The 13,024-nt window shown below is 53.2% G+C and overlaps 5 protein-coding genes across 5 annotated transcripts; 2 read left to right on the forward strand and 3 right to left on the reverse strand.

Annotated features, from left to right (window-relative positions):
- Positions 1-554: 554 nt before the first annotated feature.
- BU25DRAFT_444587 (mitochondrial import inner membrane translocase subunit tim-17) lies at positions 555-1,472 on the reverse strand (the record flags this gene model as incomplete). The annotated part of the gene is made up of 3 exons (XM_033700051.1): positions 555-1,265; positions 1,317-1,352; positions 1,404-1,472. 3 exons carry the CDS (start codon positions 1,470-1,472, stop codon positions 882-884), a joined length of 489 nt encoding a protein of 162 aa, XP_033568185.1. The 3' UTR covers positions 555-881.
- A 999-nt stretch (positions 1,473-2,471) lies between these two features.
- Positions 2,472-5,254, forward strand: BU25DRAFT_427385 (uncharacterized protein; the record flags this gene model as incomplete). Its single annotated transcript, XM_033699979.1, has 5 exons — positions 2,472-2,622; positions 2,674-2,817; positions 2,866-3,507; positions 3,555-5,066; positions 5,118-5,254. The coding sequence occupies 5 exons, from the start codon at positions 2,472-2,474 to the stop codon at positions 5,252-5,254; spliced, it is 2,586 nt and encodes an 861-aa protein (XP_033568186.1).
- A 2,947-nt stretch (positions 5,255-8,201) lies between these two features.
- On the reverse strand, positions 8,202-10,676 carry BU25DRAFT_405828 (oxidoreductase-like protein). Its single transcript, XM_033699874.1, has one exon. The coding sequence runs from the start codon at positions 10,191-10,193 to the stop codon at positions 8,376-8,378; it is 1,818 nt and encodes a 605-aa protein (XP_033568187.1). The 5' UTR covers positions 10,194-10,676; the 3' UTR covers positions 8,202-8,375.
- Positions 10,677-11,866, forward strand: BU25DRAFT_444590 (uncharacterized protein). The gene is made up of 2 exons (XM_033700052.1): positions 10,677-11,068; positions 11,167-11,866. The coding sequence occupies exons 1-2, from the start codon at positions 10,901-10,903 to the stop codon at positions 11,725-11,727; spliced, it is 729 nt and encodes a 242-aa protein (XP_033568188.1). The 5' UTR covers positions 10,677-10,900; the 3' UTR covers positions 11,728-11,866.
- BU25DRAFT_356920 (RNA polymerase II transcription factor-like protein B subunit 3) lies at positions 11,747-12,934 on the reverse strand. The gene is made up of 2 exons (XM_033699619.1): positions 12,536-12,934; positions 11,747-12,476 (listed from the first exon to the last, which is right to left on the reverse strand). The coding sequence occupies exons 1-2, from the start codon at positions 12,910-12,912 to the stop codon at positions 11,834-11,836; spliced, it is 1,020 nt and encodes a 339-aa protein (XP_033568189.1). The 5' UTR covers positions 12,913-12,934; the 3' UTR covers positions 11,747-11,833.
- Between the last annotated feature and the right edge of the window lie 90 nt (positions 12,935-13,024).

Consider the following 13,024-nt stretch of genomic DNA (forward strand, 5'->3'; position numbering starts at 1 on the left):
TCTGCGGGGGCGGAAAGAATGATGGGCAAGCTCGCGCCTGCCGTTCAGCCTTGTCACGTGCTTATGTGTACACTTCATTTACACTTACGGATGCGCGGATGCAGCTCGCAAACGGTGTCCACCACGTCCTGTCACATTTGCTTGGTCCAAGACCGGAATGGGGCGATGGCCAATACGAAGCCAAAATTCTGAGCGATCGTTCCCGAAGCGCGCTTTCGTGCAAAGACACCGGACATCGTCCTACCTTGATTGATAGGTAGACGTGCCAGGCCATCAAATCTGCGTGTCCCTTTCCCTCATTATCAATTGCCTGGTCAATGAGGGCATTGGGCAAGCGCTAAACCTTTCTTTGCTTCTCTACCACTTGCGAAGTTGTGCAAATCCATTGAACTTCCCGACCAAGTATTGATTGTTCGATGAACTGCCCAGACTTTGGTTTTTGGTTACGATATGTACGAGCCTTGACTTATCCCTTCAACATGCTTTTTCGTGTACGTTCGTCGATGTGCAGAAGGTGCCACGGGAGGCTGGAGTCGATCGAGCTTTGGGATAACCGTAGTTAATATTGTAAGCGGCGAAATAAAATGAATTGGTCTGGTTTTCAGCGCATGAAAGCGTAAAGAAGAACGCGAAAGTTTTGAACAGCTTTCCATGGGCTCATGTCTCCTTCTCGAGACGCCGCCGCTAGTTGTACAGATCATGTCGGTATATGATACAAGGTATAGCACAGAAGTTGAGGAGGGTGCGAACGCCGACCGCTGCCAAATCTGGCCCACGGTAAATGCAAACCATCCAAATAACATCCTCTCATCCGGAACCCATGCTGAACGTCTTGAAATTATAGAACTCCCACTTTTGGGCCATTATGTCGAAGGAAAGATTTACGCAGGCAGGGCAAGGCCGCCGCTTGGTGATGCGCCGGCATCTGTGGGTGGTGGCGGGGGAGCCTCGAGCTTGGTGTTGTCGGCCATCATGCGGTTGAAACCAATCGACACGCCTTCAATAACGGCCAGGAGAATGGCGCACGATATCGCGCCATTGCGCATCGACTTGTAGCCTCCTCGTACTGCGAGCGAACCTCCGGTAAAGAATCCTGCGATAATGGCGTTCCATGGGTCCTCTTTCTTTCGTAGGCCTTTGACTGCGCAGTCATATGTGTTGAATAGTCCTCCCCAGACACCGAAGTTACCGCCAAGAACTGGTGCGCGCGCCTTGATGGCTGTGATGGCGCCGATGCGTCGTTCGCCGTAGGGAGAGTTACGGAACTATAGAAGTTGTCAGCACATCGGCAATACCTCCAAGCCTTCCACACATACGCCTTTCACGCCGTGCCATACTGCACCACCGACAGCCTGGGAGTACGTTAGCTAACGCAGATAGCTGAGATGCGCGTGTGCACATACACCCATGGCAAAAGCACCACCGAAGTCATTGAGAATGACCCAGGGACAGGGATCGCGGGAGTGATCCATCTTTGATTATGATATAAAGGAAGAGACGGAGATGGCGATAACCGACGGCGACAACAGACGGCGAAACGAGATGGGAGTAGGCGTGATGCTGGATAATGGTGAGACGGAGAGTGACGATGCGCTCCAATCTTTTCTCGAACCCTCCGCTACTCCACGTCCGTGCACGCGCCGATCGCGATTTCCTTCGCATTCGACGACCGTCCACTGCCATCATCACCAAAACTACCAACATAATATTGTCACCTCCCGTACTCTGTCTGCGTGTTGTCTTGTGCATGGATTGTGCTATGCGACACTTACTGGATAACTTCTGCTGCAATGGATGCTGTCCCCATTCCTGGAAGCGCTGTCCAATGCCAAATCACGTGCACCTACTTTCAACCGCCATGCAGCGGATTTGCAACGAGAGATTTCACGGGAAGTCAGCAATCGAATCTATAGCACAGTATGAGTACATCCATCAGACGGTGGCTGAGGTAGAGATGCTGGTTCTCTTGCTTCACCGCCACCACTACCGCTCACTTTTTCAAGGCCTAGCTAAACGTTATAAGACCCTTTCTTCATCCTGCCACTCCTCGCGTACAATGTTTCTTGTACTGTCAGATACAATCTCAACATGATCACTCTGTTTCCATCATCCTTCCATCATCCTTCCATCTTTTGTTTGTGTAGTCTATACCGCCATCTTTAACACGCTCTCACACATGCTACTCTTCCGCCTCTTCCAACATTCGTCCGTCACCAGTCTTTACCATGCGCCGCCAACCTTGATAACCAAGGCAAACTGCGGGGCAGCCTGCCGTCACGCCTGCTAACGCGTCTTCACCTGGACTTGCTCCAGAGGGTTGCCCAGAACTTGCCGTCCCCGTTTGCTCTTGCCTGGCCCAAGCGCGGCTGCCTTTTCGTTATCTACACCTTCCTCTCACCGACTTGCTCCCCCACAACAGCTATCCCCCGCCGCTACCCCAATTTTGGAAAGTACCACACGCAAAATCAACCATGGCAGGCGCGACACAGCATCGCAGCCGCGGCTTCATCATCAAAACGCCTCCTGCGACTATTGATGACGGGACTCTCGCCGACGCGCCGCTCGCCGACACGCCTGTCGATGGCGATGACCTTGAACAGCACGGCCAACTCCGTCACTCTGGTAAGGATCTTCACGATATCCGATGTTGTGCAAAGACTAAGATACATTCAGGCTCCTCGCAACATAGCGGTTCTGCTCACGGTGAGATTGCTCCTCTGGGCGCCAATGTAATCAATGCTCTTCGAATTGTCAGCAAGCTCGAGCAACTGGGCCTGGATAAGCAGGAGATTTCGCTCCCCAAGTGCATCGTTCTAGGTGCGTACTTAAGCGACATGATCGTGAACATACATTGACAAAGTACAGGGCAACAGTCTACTGACAAATCCTCTGTGATTGAGGCACTCTCCGGCATCAAGACCCCGCGAGATACCGGCACATGCACACGCTGCCCGTTGTTCATTGAGCTGCAGCCTTCAGCGGATCCGAGAGGCGTCTGGCATGCAGATATTTATTTGTTACGCCAGTATGATGTTGCCACAGACACACGTCAACGCGGAATGGACACCGAGTTTACAGGTTGGGTCCCAGCTGCAGTCCCAGCTAAGATACCATTCGCCCAAACCGACAACCCTGCACATCTCGAACACCTGATTCATTGTGCGCAGCGAGCTACTCTGAGCCCGCTCGAGAACCCTGATTCGTTTCTCGACCCGTCTTTCGATGACAGCGATATCCATAGAACCTTATTCAGCCCTAATATCGTCTGCATCACTGTCTCGAAGCCCGGCCTGCCACCCTTGAGTTTCTTCGATCTGCCAGGTCTGATCGGTCAAGCAGAGAACGATGATGAGGCGTCCATTTTACCTTTGGTCGAGAAGCTTGTAACAAAGTACATTATGGACCCGGAAGCGCTGATTCTTGTCACTTGCGCCTTGAAGACCGACGTCGCCAACTCGATCGCCGCTGGATTGGTAAAGAAGAGAAATGTCACGGATCGCTGCATGGGTAAGTGAAACGGTCTATGTCATGTGGTCGCAGCTAATATCGTGCAGGAGTGCTCACGAAACCCGATCGTCTTCGTGTGGGCGAGTCCCCGAAGGACTTGGCAAACATCTTCGAAGGTCGTCGCTTCTCCATGGGTCACGGATATTTCGTAGTGAAGAACCTGAACTCCGAGGAGATCAAACAAGGTCTGACACTCCAAGACGCCCGCAGACTTGAGAACGAATTCTTTACGACAGTTGCGCCCTGGTCAACTCATTTGCGGCCATATCAAGCGCGCTTCGGAACTCTCAACATGCAACAGTACCTCTCCTCCCAGCTTGGCAACCGAGTGTTGTTGAAGCTCCCTGCCATATACCACCAAATCGAGGAGCGCCTTGCTACAGTGAATGAGGGGCTAAGCCGCACCCTGGAGACGCCAGTTTATACCGCAGTCCGCACGGTCGCCGATGTCCTTGAAGCATTCTCGAACCAGATCTCTAGCGAGATGGCAGGTGACCATGGCCATGTGCTGTGGAATAACACGTGGAAAGAGATTCAACAGACGTTTTGGAACGATCTGCTGACCTTGAAACCTACCATGCTGGTAGGTGGTGATTTGGACAGTGGTGTCTTCTATGCTACGCTTGCTGGTGGCTCAGCCGATGAGTCTATTGTCATCGACTCAGATGGCGACGATCAAGAGATAGCGAACGCTCCAGAGACACCAAGTAAGAAGCGGAAGCACGACTCTCACACCAAGCGTGAGCCTCAGACACCCGCTCCATGCTCTTCGCTATCCAAGACCCCGCAGAAGCCGTCCGGGAGACCCACACGGGTACCTCCCCCAAGCACGTCGACTTCGGACCGTTCACACAACTTCGCCAGACTGAAGAAGCAGCTCAAGTTGGATGAAGTCGCTTTGCAGATCCGTCAAAGCGCAGGTAGCGACGTTCCTGGACAGATCGACCGAAAGATGCGTGATGAGATGATACTGTCTACTTTTGAACACTGGCCACTCGTCATCAAGGAGTTCTTCAACAAGTTTGAAAAGCAGCTGAAGACTCGTATGCGAAACATATTCGATATACATTTCCGGCACTGGAAGGGTTCAGAGTTGCATTCAGCATCATTGATGATCTTTGAAAGCGTGCTCGACGCAAATCTCCATGAACAGCGAGGGACGATGGCGGTTGAGAGCTTCAATGACGAGCGTAAGAAGCTTCATGTCTTTCACAAGGACATCCTCGATTTTGAGAAGGCCAACTGGATGGAGAAGTGTGAAAGCAAACGTCTTGAGGCTCGTTTAAAGATGTACGGCAAGGAAGCCTACGGCCGAGCATTGTCGTCAGTCGAAGAGGCCAAGCTCAAGAAGGATGAGAGAAGGATGGTGATCCTTAGGAAAGAGCCGTACCGCGTGGAAATCAACTTGGTTGCTGATATGGTAGCGCACTACATGATCGCTGCTCGCCGCATCCACGACAAGATCATAATGAGGATCGAGTCCAAGTTCTTCGAACAGCTTCACGAGAAACTTCGTGATGAGCTGCAAGACCAGCTTGGGATTTACGATGGGCCGAACGGTGAGCTGCTCTTAATAACCTCGCCACTCACGTATGCTAACAAAGAGTCAGGTCCCCATAACGCCCAACGCCTCCTTGCGGAATCACCGGAGCGTCTAGAGCGTCGTATCACCTTGGTCGCCAAGAAGAAGGCGCTCCTCGAGGGGCTTCAGTGCTTCAAAGAACATAACCAGAAGTTTCAAGCCTAGAATGCTTCCGAGCCAGCTACTATCGCGCGTTTCAACTACCAGCGCCCCTCTGTCGTCACACCACATGCTGAAGACAGAGAAAGTGTGCATCCACCCGGTCTTCCGCTGCGCTCGATGAGTCGCCCCGCATGAAGGCTTGTCCCATTCGCGCTCTTTGATCGTACATCTTCATAACCATGCTCGGCCCTGCTATACTTCACGACCCGTACAGCACTTTTCCAATTACTTGCGTGCGCGCTTCCGCTTGTGATTAGAAACCACCACGCCTGGCTCATTGCGTAGTTGCTACTTGGTTCTTCACGCTACGTTCCGCCTGGATGGGTTGGTGGTATTGTCGGAGGTCATATAAACAAGGCAGCTACCCTCAGTTGTTGGCCACTGATGCCAGTTTGTATCTCTTTCATACTGCGGCGTAGCCTTGGATAAGTGACGAAGAGTGTCATATCGGGCTATCATGGCAAAGACAATCTACCTCACGCACTTGCATAGCTTTCACGACACGACCAACACTGAAGTCCAACTTTCCATCCATTGCTCGCTGTCACGTTCTATCCATGCCCACTACTCCTCTGCTTCCTCCAGACGATCAAGTAAAGTCTGCATATCCTCCCTTAAACTCTCATTCTTCTCTCCCCTCGTCTTTCCACCCTCATCCTCACACCATCCACAAAATCTTCTTTGACCCTGGCTCTCCACAGCTTTGACAGCTCATTTTTCACCCATCCCCTGCTTTCATCATTGTCCGTCAGTTCAGCGAGCTCCTGCAGCGCCTGCAGCGCCTGCAGCGTCTCAAGCACCAGATAAAGAATATCAGACCAGCCTGGTTCAATCTAAGGGTAGTGCAAGGACGCCTGCGCATCCTTTGAGAACATGTAAGACAAATCGCCGATGTCCCAACTAGCCTTGGTTTCCCGAAGCGCTTGACCCCAGAGCGAGTCTTGAGGGACCATGCCGCCGGTCCTTTGGAAGGGACGTGGCGGTTCTGGGTCGATTGAACTTGCTAAAGGTGTATCTTCTTCCTCTGACGGGATGTGTGTGCGCTGTGCTAGTTTTGTGGAGGCTCTGGTCAAGGATCCCTATGCATTGGTAGTGGTTTGTGTGGGACGCGTGTTCCGAGGTTGTTTGATGTGGTTTGATGTGTTGAGTTTGGGAACGTGGACGAGAATGGCAGCTGGGAGTGTTTATATATATGCGATGAACGAAGCGGATGCCAGAAGGTGAGACTTTGGGGTGGGTCGTTAAGATGTCTTGTGTGAGAGAGGTAGGAGAGTAAACCGCAGTTCTGGAGGAATATGTGACAGTGAATGTTGTCTTAGGAGTGCCTTGCAACTATCTTGCCCCCGACTTTTGCGTCACATGGCGAATGAGATCGCGAAGTCCTAATGTCAATCTTCCTTCTCGGCTTGATCTTGCTACTGCCTCCAGTCACACCTTGTCGCTCACTGTCCACCTTCTCAACCTCCTCGCCACCGGCCTCTGACAAGTCCTCGTGCTCAAAGCCTCTATTATCCCCTCAGCCCCAAGATTTTTGCAATCTCCGTTAACTCCTTCAGCACCACCCTCCTTCTTCTCTTCGACTTCCACCTCCTGATTCTTGACACCTGCCTACACTGCACCAACATCGCTCGGCAGCGTCAATGAGTATATACGCGATCTTGTGATGCTTTCCTTAGTGAGCTCAATCTCCGCCTGGTTCCGTTCGCTGCTAGTAATGTTGCATCAAATGATCAATTGTGTTAGCTTGTGGGCGTCTGCGGCAGAGAGGTGTGGGGTCGGGCATATCTCCAAAAAGACATTGAAGTGCGCTGACAGTATTGGCGTCAACGACAACAGACGCTGCGGCGTGGTTTGTGCTGTCTGCTTGGTTTTGCGCTGCTGCATTAATGTCGAGGCCGGTTGGCGTGTCGGTGGAGGCTTGATTGTTCGAAACGTTGGCAGTTGCTGTTTTGGACTTCTTCTTGGGTGGAGTGGATGCTGCTGGAGCCTCATCGCCTTTTCGCTTCTGGGCGGGCTACACTTCAGTGTCAGCGACCATTGGGAAGAGACTGGCATGGGCACTTACCACTTCGGGTTCTCCTTCAGTGCTCACATCTGCTGCACCAGTACTTTCGTGGTCTTCGATGACCTGCCTAGCCTCACCCCGGTCTTTTCTTTGGCCTCGACAGTGCTACCTTAGCTGTGATATTACGGACCAGTCAGAATCCTGATGGAACAGATACAATGAACGCCGTTCAAACTTGTTGCGGTGTATATAACCTTTAGGACCTGAGAATCAGAAAGGTCGGCTTTTTTGTATCGCTGCGGGGCCGCGACAAAACTCATAGATCTCGAGATCATCTAGGTAAGCACTTTCTTGCAGACCTTCAAATCTCGTCAGAGACATGCCTTTCTTCTTCTTCTTCGGGTCTCGAGTGAGTTTCTTGATGTCGATCGTGAACTTCCCGATCTTTTCTTCAAAACCTCCACCAATATGTATTGGAGATGTGTTGACTCAGGCAGGGCCAACGATGGCTTAGCACATACTCGCTCATCAGTCTACCACTCGGTATGCAGCAAGCATGCTGCTTGTCCACCACAACGGAAGGGAGACCATTGACGTCGTTCCAGCGATATCTCACGAAAAGGGATGAAACAAAGCAAACATCTCGGAATGTGATGGAAAGGAGTGGGTTGAAAAAAGGACGATCCTGAATCCCGAACGTGAAAGAAGTGTAAAGGGTCGAGCGTAGTGGAGAGATGAGAACGTCCGGTGCAGTGTACAGAGAACGAATGCGTTCCACAGCCAGCGAGAGCAGGGGCGTCTACGATAAGAGTTGGCAAAAGAGCAAGATCAATTCGCACGTAAGCAAGAGCACTACACACATCTGATCATAGCAGAATGCGTGGCGGCGTGGGCTGCTGTAGAATACTGATAGCTACGGTAAACGATAACGTAGGACTGTCGGGTCGATGAAATACTGCGCTGAATTGCTATCTGGTAAGGAGAAGACGACTATATACTGACTCTGGAACATGCTAGTCCAGAACAGTCTAAACAAGGGTAATAGGGGGCGGCTAATACTGCAACAAAATAAACATCGTGAGAATGGCGCAGGAGAAGTTACAAGTATTTCAGAAGGTACTAGTAATCGAAATCCTCGAATATGACTTCCCTCCCCGGCAGCCAACTCAACACCTGTTTCCTAAACGGCTTCCCAGCACAAAGATACCACCTATCCGCCTCAACACCATCAAGATCAGCCTTCGCTAGCCTCCTCAACTCCACCTTGGCACCAAAGTCCGTCACTTTCTTCATTTTTTTCTCGTCGATCTCCCTTGCCTTGCCTGTAACAAACACTTCCGTACCTTTCGCCAGCTGTGGATACCTGCTCAGCGTATCCACCACAAGTCCAACATCCGTCGCCTTGACAGTCCACAGCAGCTTGAAGCGCTCAGACGAGAGATCAAGGTTGGCCAGTTGTCCGAGAAGAGGAGTGATCCCCACCCCGCCCGCTACAAACGGCGTCACTCCCCCTCCCTCCTCCTTTTGTGCGATCTTGAACTCGCCCCCGATACCGAGGATGGGCACTTCGAAGCCCGCGCGCTCATTTTGCTGGAACAAGTACTCAGTGACTGGACCGACTTTGCGGATTGTGATATCGAACTCCTTCTCAACACCCGTGGGCGCAGACGAAATAGTGAATGTCCGCACGAAATCGTCGTTGAGACTCCGCGGATCGTCATTGCGCATGTGTGAGTATCCAATATCCAAGTCCTGCTTGAAATCGAAAGCGACCCACTGTCCCGCTTTGTAACTCACGCCGCCAGCAATTTCAAAGGTGAAACGCGCAATGGTGGGCGTGAGAAGCGTTCTCTTAACGAGTCGCGCGGTTTTAGGTGAGGATGGGGGGATGAGGGATTTGATGTTCCCTTCTGATGCGAGAATGCGCAGGAGCGGGTTATATGGTGAATGGCCGTTGAGCTTTAGCTCGCCCCTGAATGCAAGGCCCGAAGCTACGAAGCGTGTCGACGTCAGGTTGATTTTGACCGCGAGATTTGTGCCGGGCATCATCTGGGCTGCGTCCGCACCAACGAGTACCTCGGCCGTGCCAGTCGTGTACAAAACATCGCCAGTCTCGTAGTCCGGGAATGTGATGCCGATGAGCGGGTTGAGTTGCAGGTTGCCGAGCGATTGGTAGAGACGATTGCCCGAGTATTCGGGGTAGATGATGCACGTTGGCGAGATGACGCGGACGAAGCCTGGTGGGCCGCCGCGGTGGTTGGTGTCCATATCGCTGGATGCGGCGGTGGTAAGGAAGAACATGTCTGCTTTGTCGACGAGCGCTCTGCCATCGGGTGAGAGACTGGGGCCTTCTGAGATGAGTTTCGGTGTGATCAGAGCGGGCTTGATCTCGTACTGGTTGACGTATTTGGGGCAGTTTCCCATGCTCTGCTCGATCTTGGTGACGAGTTGGATCTGGTCTTGAGCTCCTAGGGCATCAGCGGGTAGCGCTGCGTTGTCTTCAGTCTCCATGTCGACTTCTTGGACTGATCCAGCAGCCATCCTCCCTGCAATCTTTACCCGTTTCCTCGTCACAAGGTCGATTGCTAGTCCCGCGATCATCTTTCCTTTGCCTTTTGGTTGTAGCATCTCCCCCTTCTCAGTGCCTCCAACAAGTGCCTGAACAACCGGATCATACTTGCCGTCAACAAGCGTCCGTGTTCCAACAAACCCGCCTCCGATGGGCTCAGAGAATCCAGATGCACCACCCCACAGGGCGGTCCAAGGACGCGATTGGTCATCAAGAGTTCCTATAGCCAGAAGTGGAGCGCGCTGGAGCATGAATGAGGCCTGCTGTGTGAGCATAGTTGCTGTCGGGTTGTCTTGGTTAGGTACATGAAGGAGCTTGTGCATCTTCTCCTCCCCTTCACTCCAGCCCAGTGCCATTGAGAACGCCATGTCGATGGTCGAATGCAAGTCGACTGGTTTCGCTGTGTAAGAATGACAGTTTGTGCTCCTCTTTATACACTCAATTTTTGCCTTGCATTGAACTACTACGATCAGGGGAACTGTTTGTTCCTTCCTTGACTGAGGCGAATGATCCTTTCAAATACTACGTCTCAGCGCGACGGGTTCATAACCTCTGCTGATTGCGGTAGTGATGCTGACGATGCAGACATGTCGCCATCGGTACTGACTAATGCCTTTCGGCCGCGCACCGGGAGCCTTTGCAAAGTCCACCAACGGCGTAAGGTCTGAAGTTGTGATTAATCGGCTCGGTCAGCAGCGAAGCTTCACGGCGAAGCGCGGGGTAGTGTCTTTGACCCACCAAAAGAACATAGGGCTGAATGACGTGTGGGGGCTGATTGGACTCCAAGAATACGCAGTCGTTCGAAACCTTGCGAAAGACAAGGTTTACAAATTTGTAGAAGCTTCACCCACATATGTTGCTGCTTGTTGTCGCACCCGACGATGCGCTGGTCATGATCACCTAACGCTTGGCGTCGTTCAAGGCTGGAGTTTGCATGTGGCAGCTGAAGACCTCAGTAGCCTAACTGTAGTCTTTCCCTCCACCAACCATCGCGCTCGATGAAAGTTGCGCAGCCATATTGCACGAATCTTCTAGCTATTCAACGCTCGATCTAAACGCCTCACCAATCTCGGTCATGGCGTTCAAGCGGGACCGCGTGAAACCCACGGCCTACCCCTTCCTCCCTTTCCACGCCATCCGCAGCGCCCAGCTCGTCTCGTCGCTCATAGTCGCATCGATTATGTCGTACTTTCTGCGCGAACTCTCCGCGAACAACTACTCTCTTCCTTGGACGTTCATACTGGTAACTCCTCCCTACGCCTGAGCCCACTTCCACCAAAAGCCCTCCATTCCACTTCTGCGTCCTGCTCATATGCACTCTGATGACACCAACACCCCCAGCTCCTAGCAGTCTCCGCGCTCACGTCCCTCTCCCTCGCCCTCACGATAGTCCTGCACATCCGGCACGGTCTGAACCCCTACCTGAACCTGGTGCTCAACGGGTCGCTGGCCGTCCTCTGGGCAGTCTCCTTTGCGCTGCTTGCGTGGTGGTCGTCTAGCACTTTGGCGTCTGCATGCGCCGTGGAAAACTGGGAGTCTGGACTGGGTGTGAGTGTGTGTCGCGCATACAAAGCGCTATTTAGTTTCGCGTTACTGGGGCTGGTGGGCACGCTGGCGGCGCTGGGGTTGGATGTGCATGTGCAGCGGAGCAGTACTAGGGAGGGGAGGTTTCAGAGTTTGGCGATGGAGAGTGGGAAGACGCGGAGAGCGCAGCTAGAAGCGGATGATGGCGTTGACGATGGAATTTGGGATACCAATCCGAATCCAGCTGCTCTGCGGGATGCAAGGACAAGGGGAGGAGAGGGGTATGCACTGCCGGAGGAGCAATTCGGCTATGAGGATACGGGGTATGCGGGGGCTGGGGGACAGGTGGGGAGGCGGAGTGTGGAGGAGCGGTTGTAAGATGCATGACCAGACAAATAAGTCTAATATCGTTTCACGTGTACGGAGAGTGGTGCTCCAAACGCCGCCCAATGTATCTATGGCAGAAGCCGGGTATCATGTAAGCTCAAAAAATGTCATCCATATTCACATCCTGTCCTCCTGCGGCGGCAGTGGCCGCTCGTTCGGTGCCAATGGCTGCGTCCCCGGACGGGATGTCTCTTGCTCTGATCTCGTCGTCGATGAAGACTGTCAGACCACCAAATGCGTCCTGTAGTGCGCGATTGTAGAAGTCGCTCCACTGGTACCCTCCTACCAACTGTTCCTTTTCCCTTTTGTGTTTAGTAAGCCAGTCGGCGTCGTAGTCGTTCTGCAGCGTGTAGTACTGCGGTGCTATGCTCCAGCCGTCGAAGGGGTCAAAAGGAGCTTCTGGCGGCGGCGCGACCTTCTTCTTCAGTCCGTGAAAATTGAAGCCCTTGTCCTTGACATTCGTGTCCGTCGTGTTGCCAGATGACGTCTCGAGTGCCCTCCGCTGCGTTCCGCCCTTCTTCAGCACGACGCCCGACGCACCCGCCATCGACGGGTCGGGCTCGTAGGTGCGGCGGGTGGCGCCTGTCTCTGCGGCTTGCGCGTCGGCCCAGCGCTGCAGGCGGTGGTTTGTCTCGTCGACGTCGATCTTGAGGATCAGGTTCCATGTGATCTCCTCCACTTGCTCGAGGTAGTCGTTGTAGTCTTTGAGCGTCTCGAAGTCGCTTTCTTCCTTGTTCATGCTGGGCCAAGTCAGTCCTGTCCGTCCGTTCGCCAATACGGGTAGGAGGCGCGAACATACATAGAAGCCACCCGCCGCCGGATATCCACCTCCCTCTCGACCTTCAAGTCCTCAAACGTCGCCTCCCTAAACTTGCCCTTCCTGAGCGTCCGCGCGCACCCGGCAATCGGACACGGCGCCGGGCCGTGGCTGAAGATGCGGTCCACGCACGACTCGCACATCTTGTGGTAGCATTCTGGGTTGACGAGGAACTTCATGTTCGGGTTGAGGTAGCGCGACGACTTGCATACTGGGCAGACGTCTGAGGCGGCATCAGTACGGGGACGAGAAGAGGGCTTCAAAGATAAGCTGTAGAGGGATTTGGAGAGAGGAGACGCACCGCCAGCTTCGCCCTGGCGCACCTGGCCGCCGTTGGCGCGCGAGGTGACTTTCGACATGGCTGGGTGACGCGCGGAGAGATGCGCGGGAAGGATGGAGCGCGAAGCGGGTGGGAAGTCAAGATGGCCTATCCAAGGTCATTACTAAGCACTGCTGTTGCTGGCTATACGA

The sequence above is a fragment of the Macroventuria anomochaeta genome, assembly GCF_010093625.1.
Source record: "Macroventuria anomochaeta strain CBS 525.71 unplaced genomic scaffold BU25scaffold_1, whole genome shotgun sequence".
Classification (NCBI taxonomy): Eukaryota; Fungi; Ascomycota; class Dothideomycetes; order Pleosporales; family Didymellaceae; genus Macroventuria; species Macroventuria anomochaeta.

Bases quoted from the DNA above. Each gene is read 5' to 3' on its own strand.
- BU25DRAFT_356920 (XM_033699619.1), bottom strand. From the start codon at position 12,912: ATGTCGAAAGTCACCTCGCGCGCCAACGGCGGCCAGGTGCGCCAGGGC. The intron at 12,477-12,535 runs GTATGTTCGCGC...GACTTGGCCCAG, and splicing joins CGGCGGCGGGTGGCTTCTAT to CATGAACAAGGAAGAAAGCG.
- BU25DRAFT_405828 (XM_033699874.1), bottom strand. From the start codon at position 10,193: ATGGCGTTCTCAATGGCACTGGGCTGGAGTGAAGGGGAGGAGAAGATG.
- BU25DRAFT_444590 (XM_033700052.1), top strand. From the start codon at position 10,901: ATGGCGTTCAAGCGGGACCGCGTGAAACCCACGGCCTACCCCTTCCTC. The intron at 11,069-11,166 runs GTAACTCCTCCC...CAACACCCCCAG, and splicing joins TTCCTTGGACGTTCATACTG to CTCCTAGCAGTCTCCGCGCT.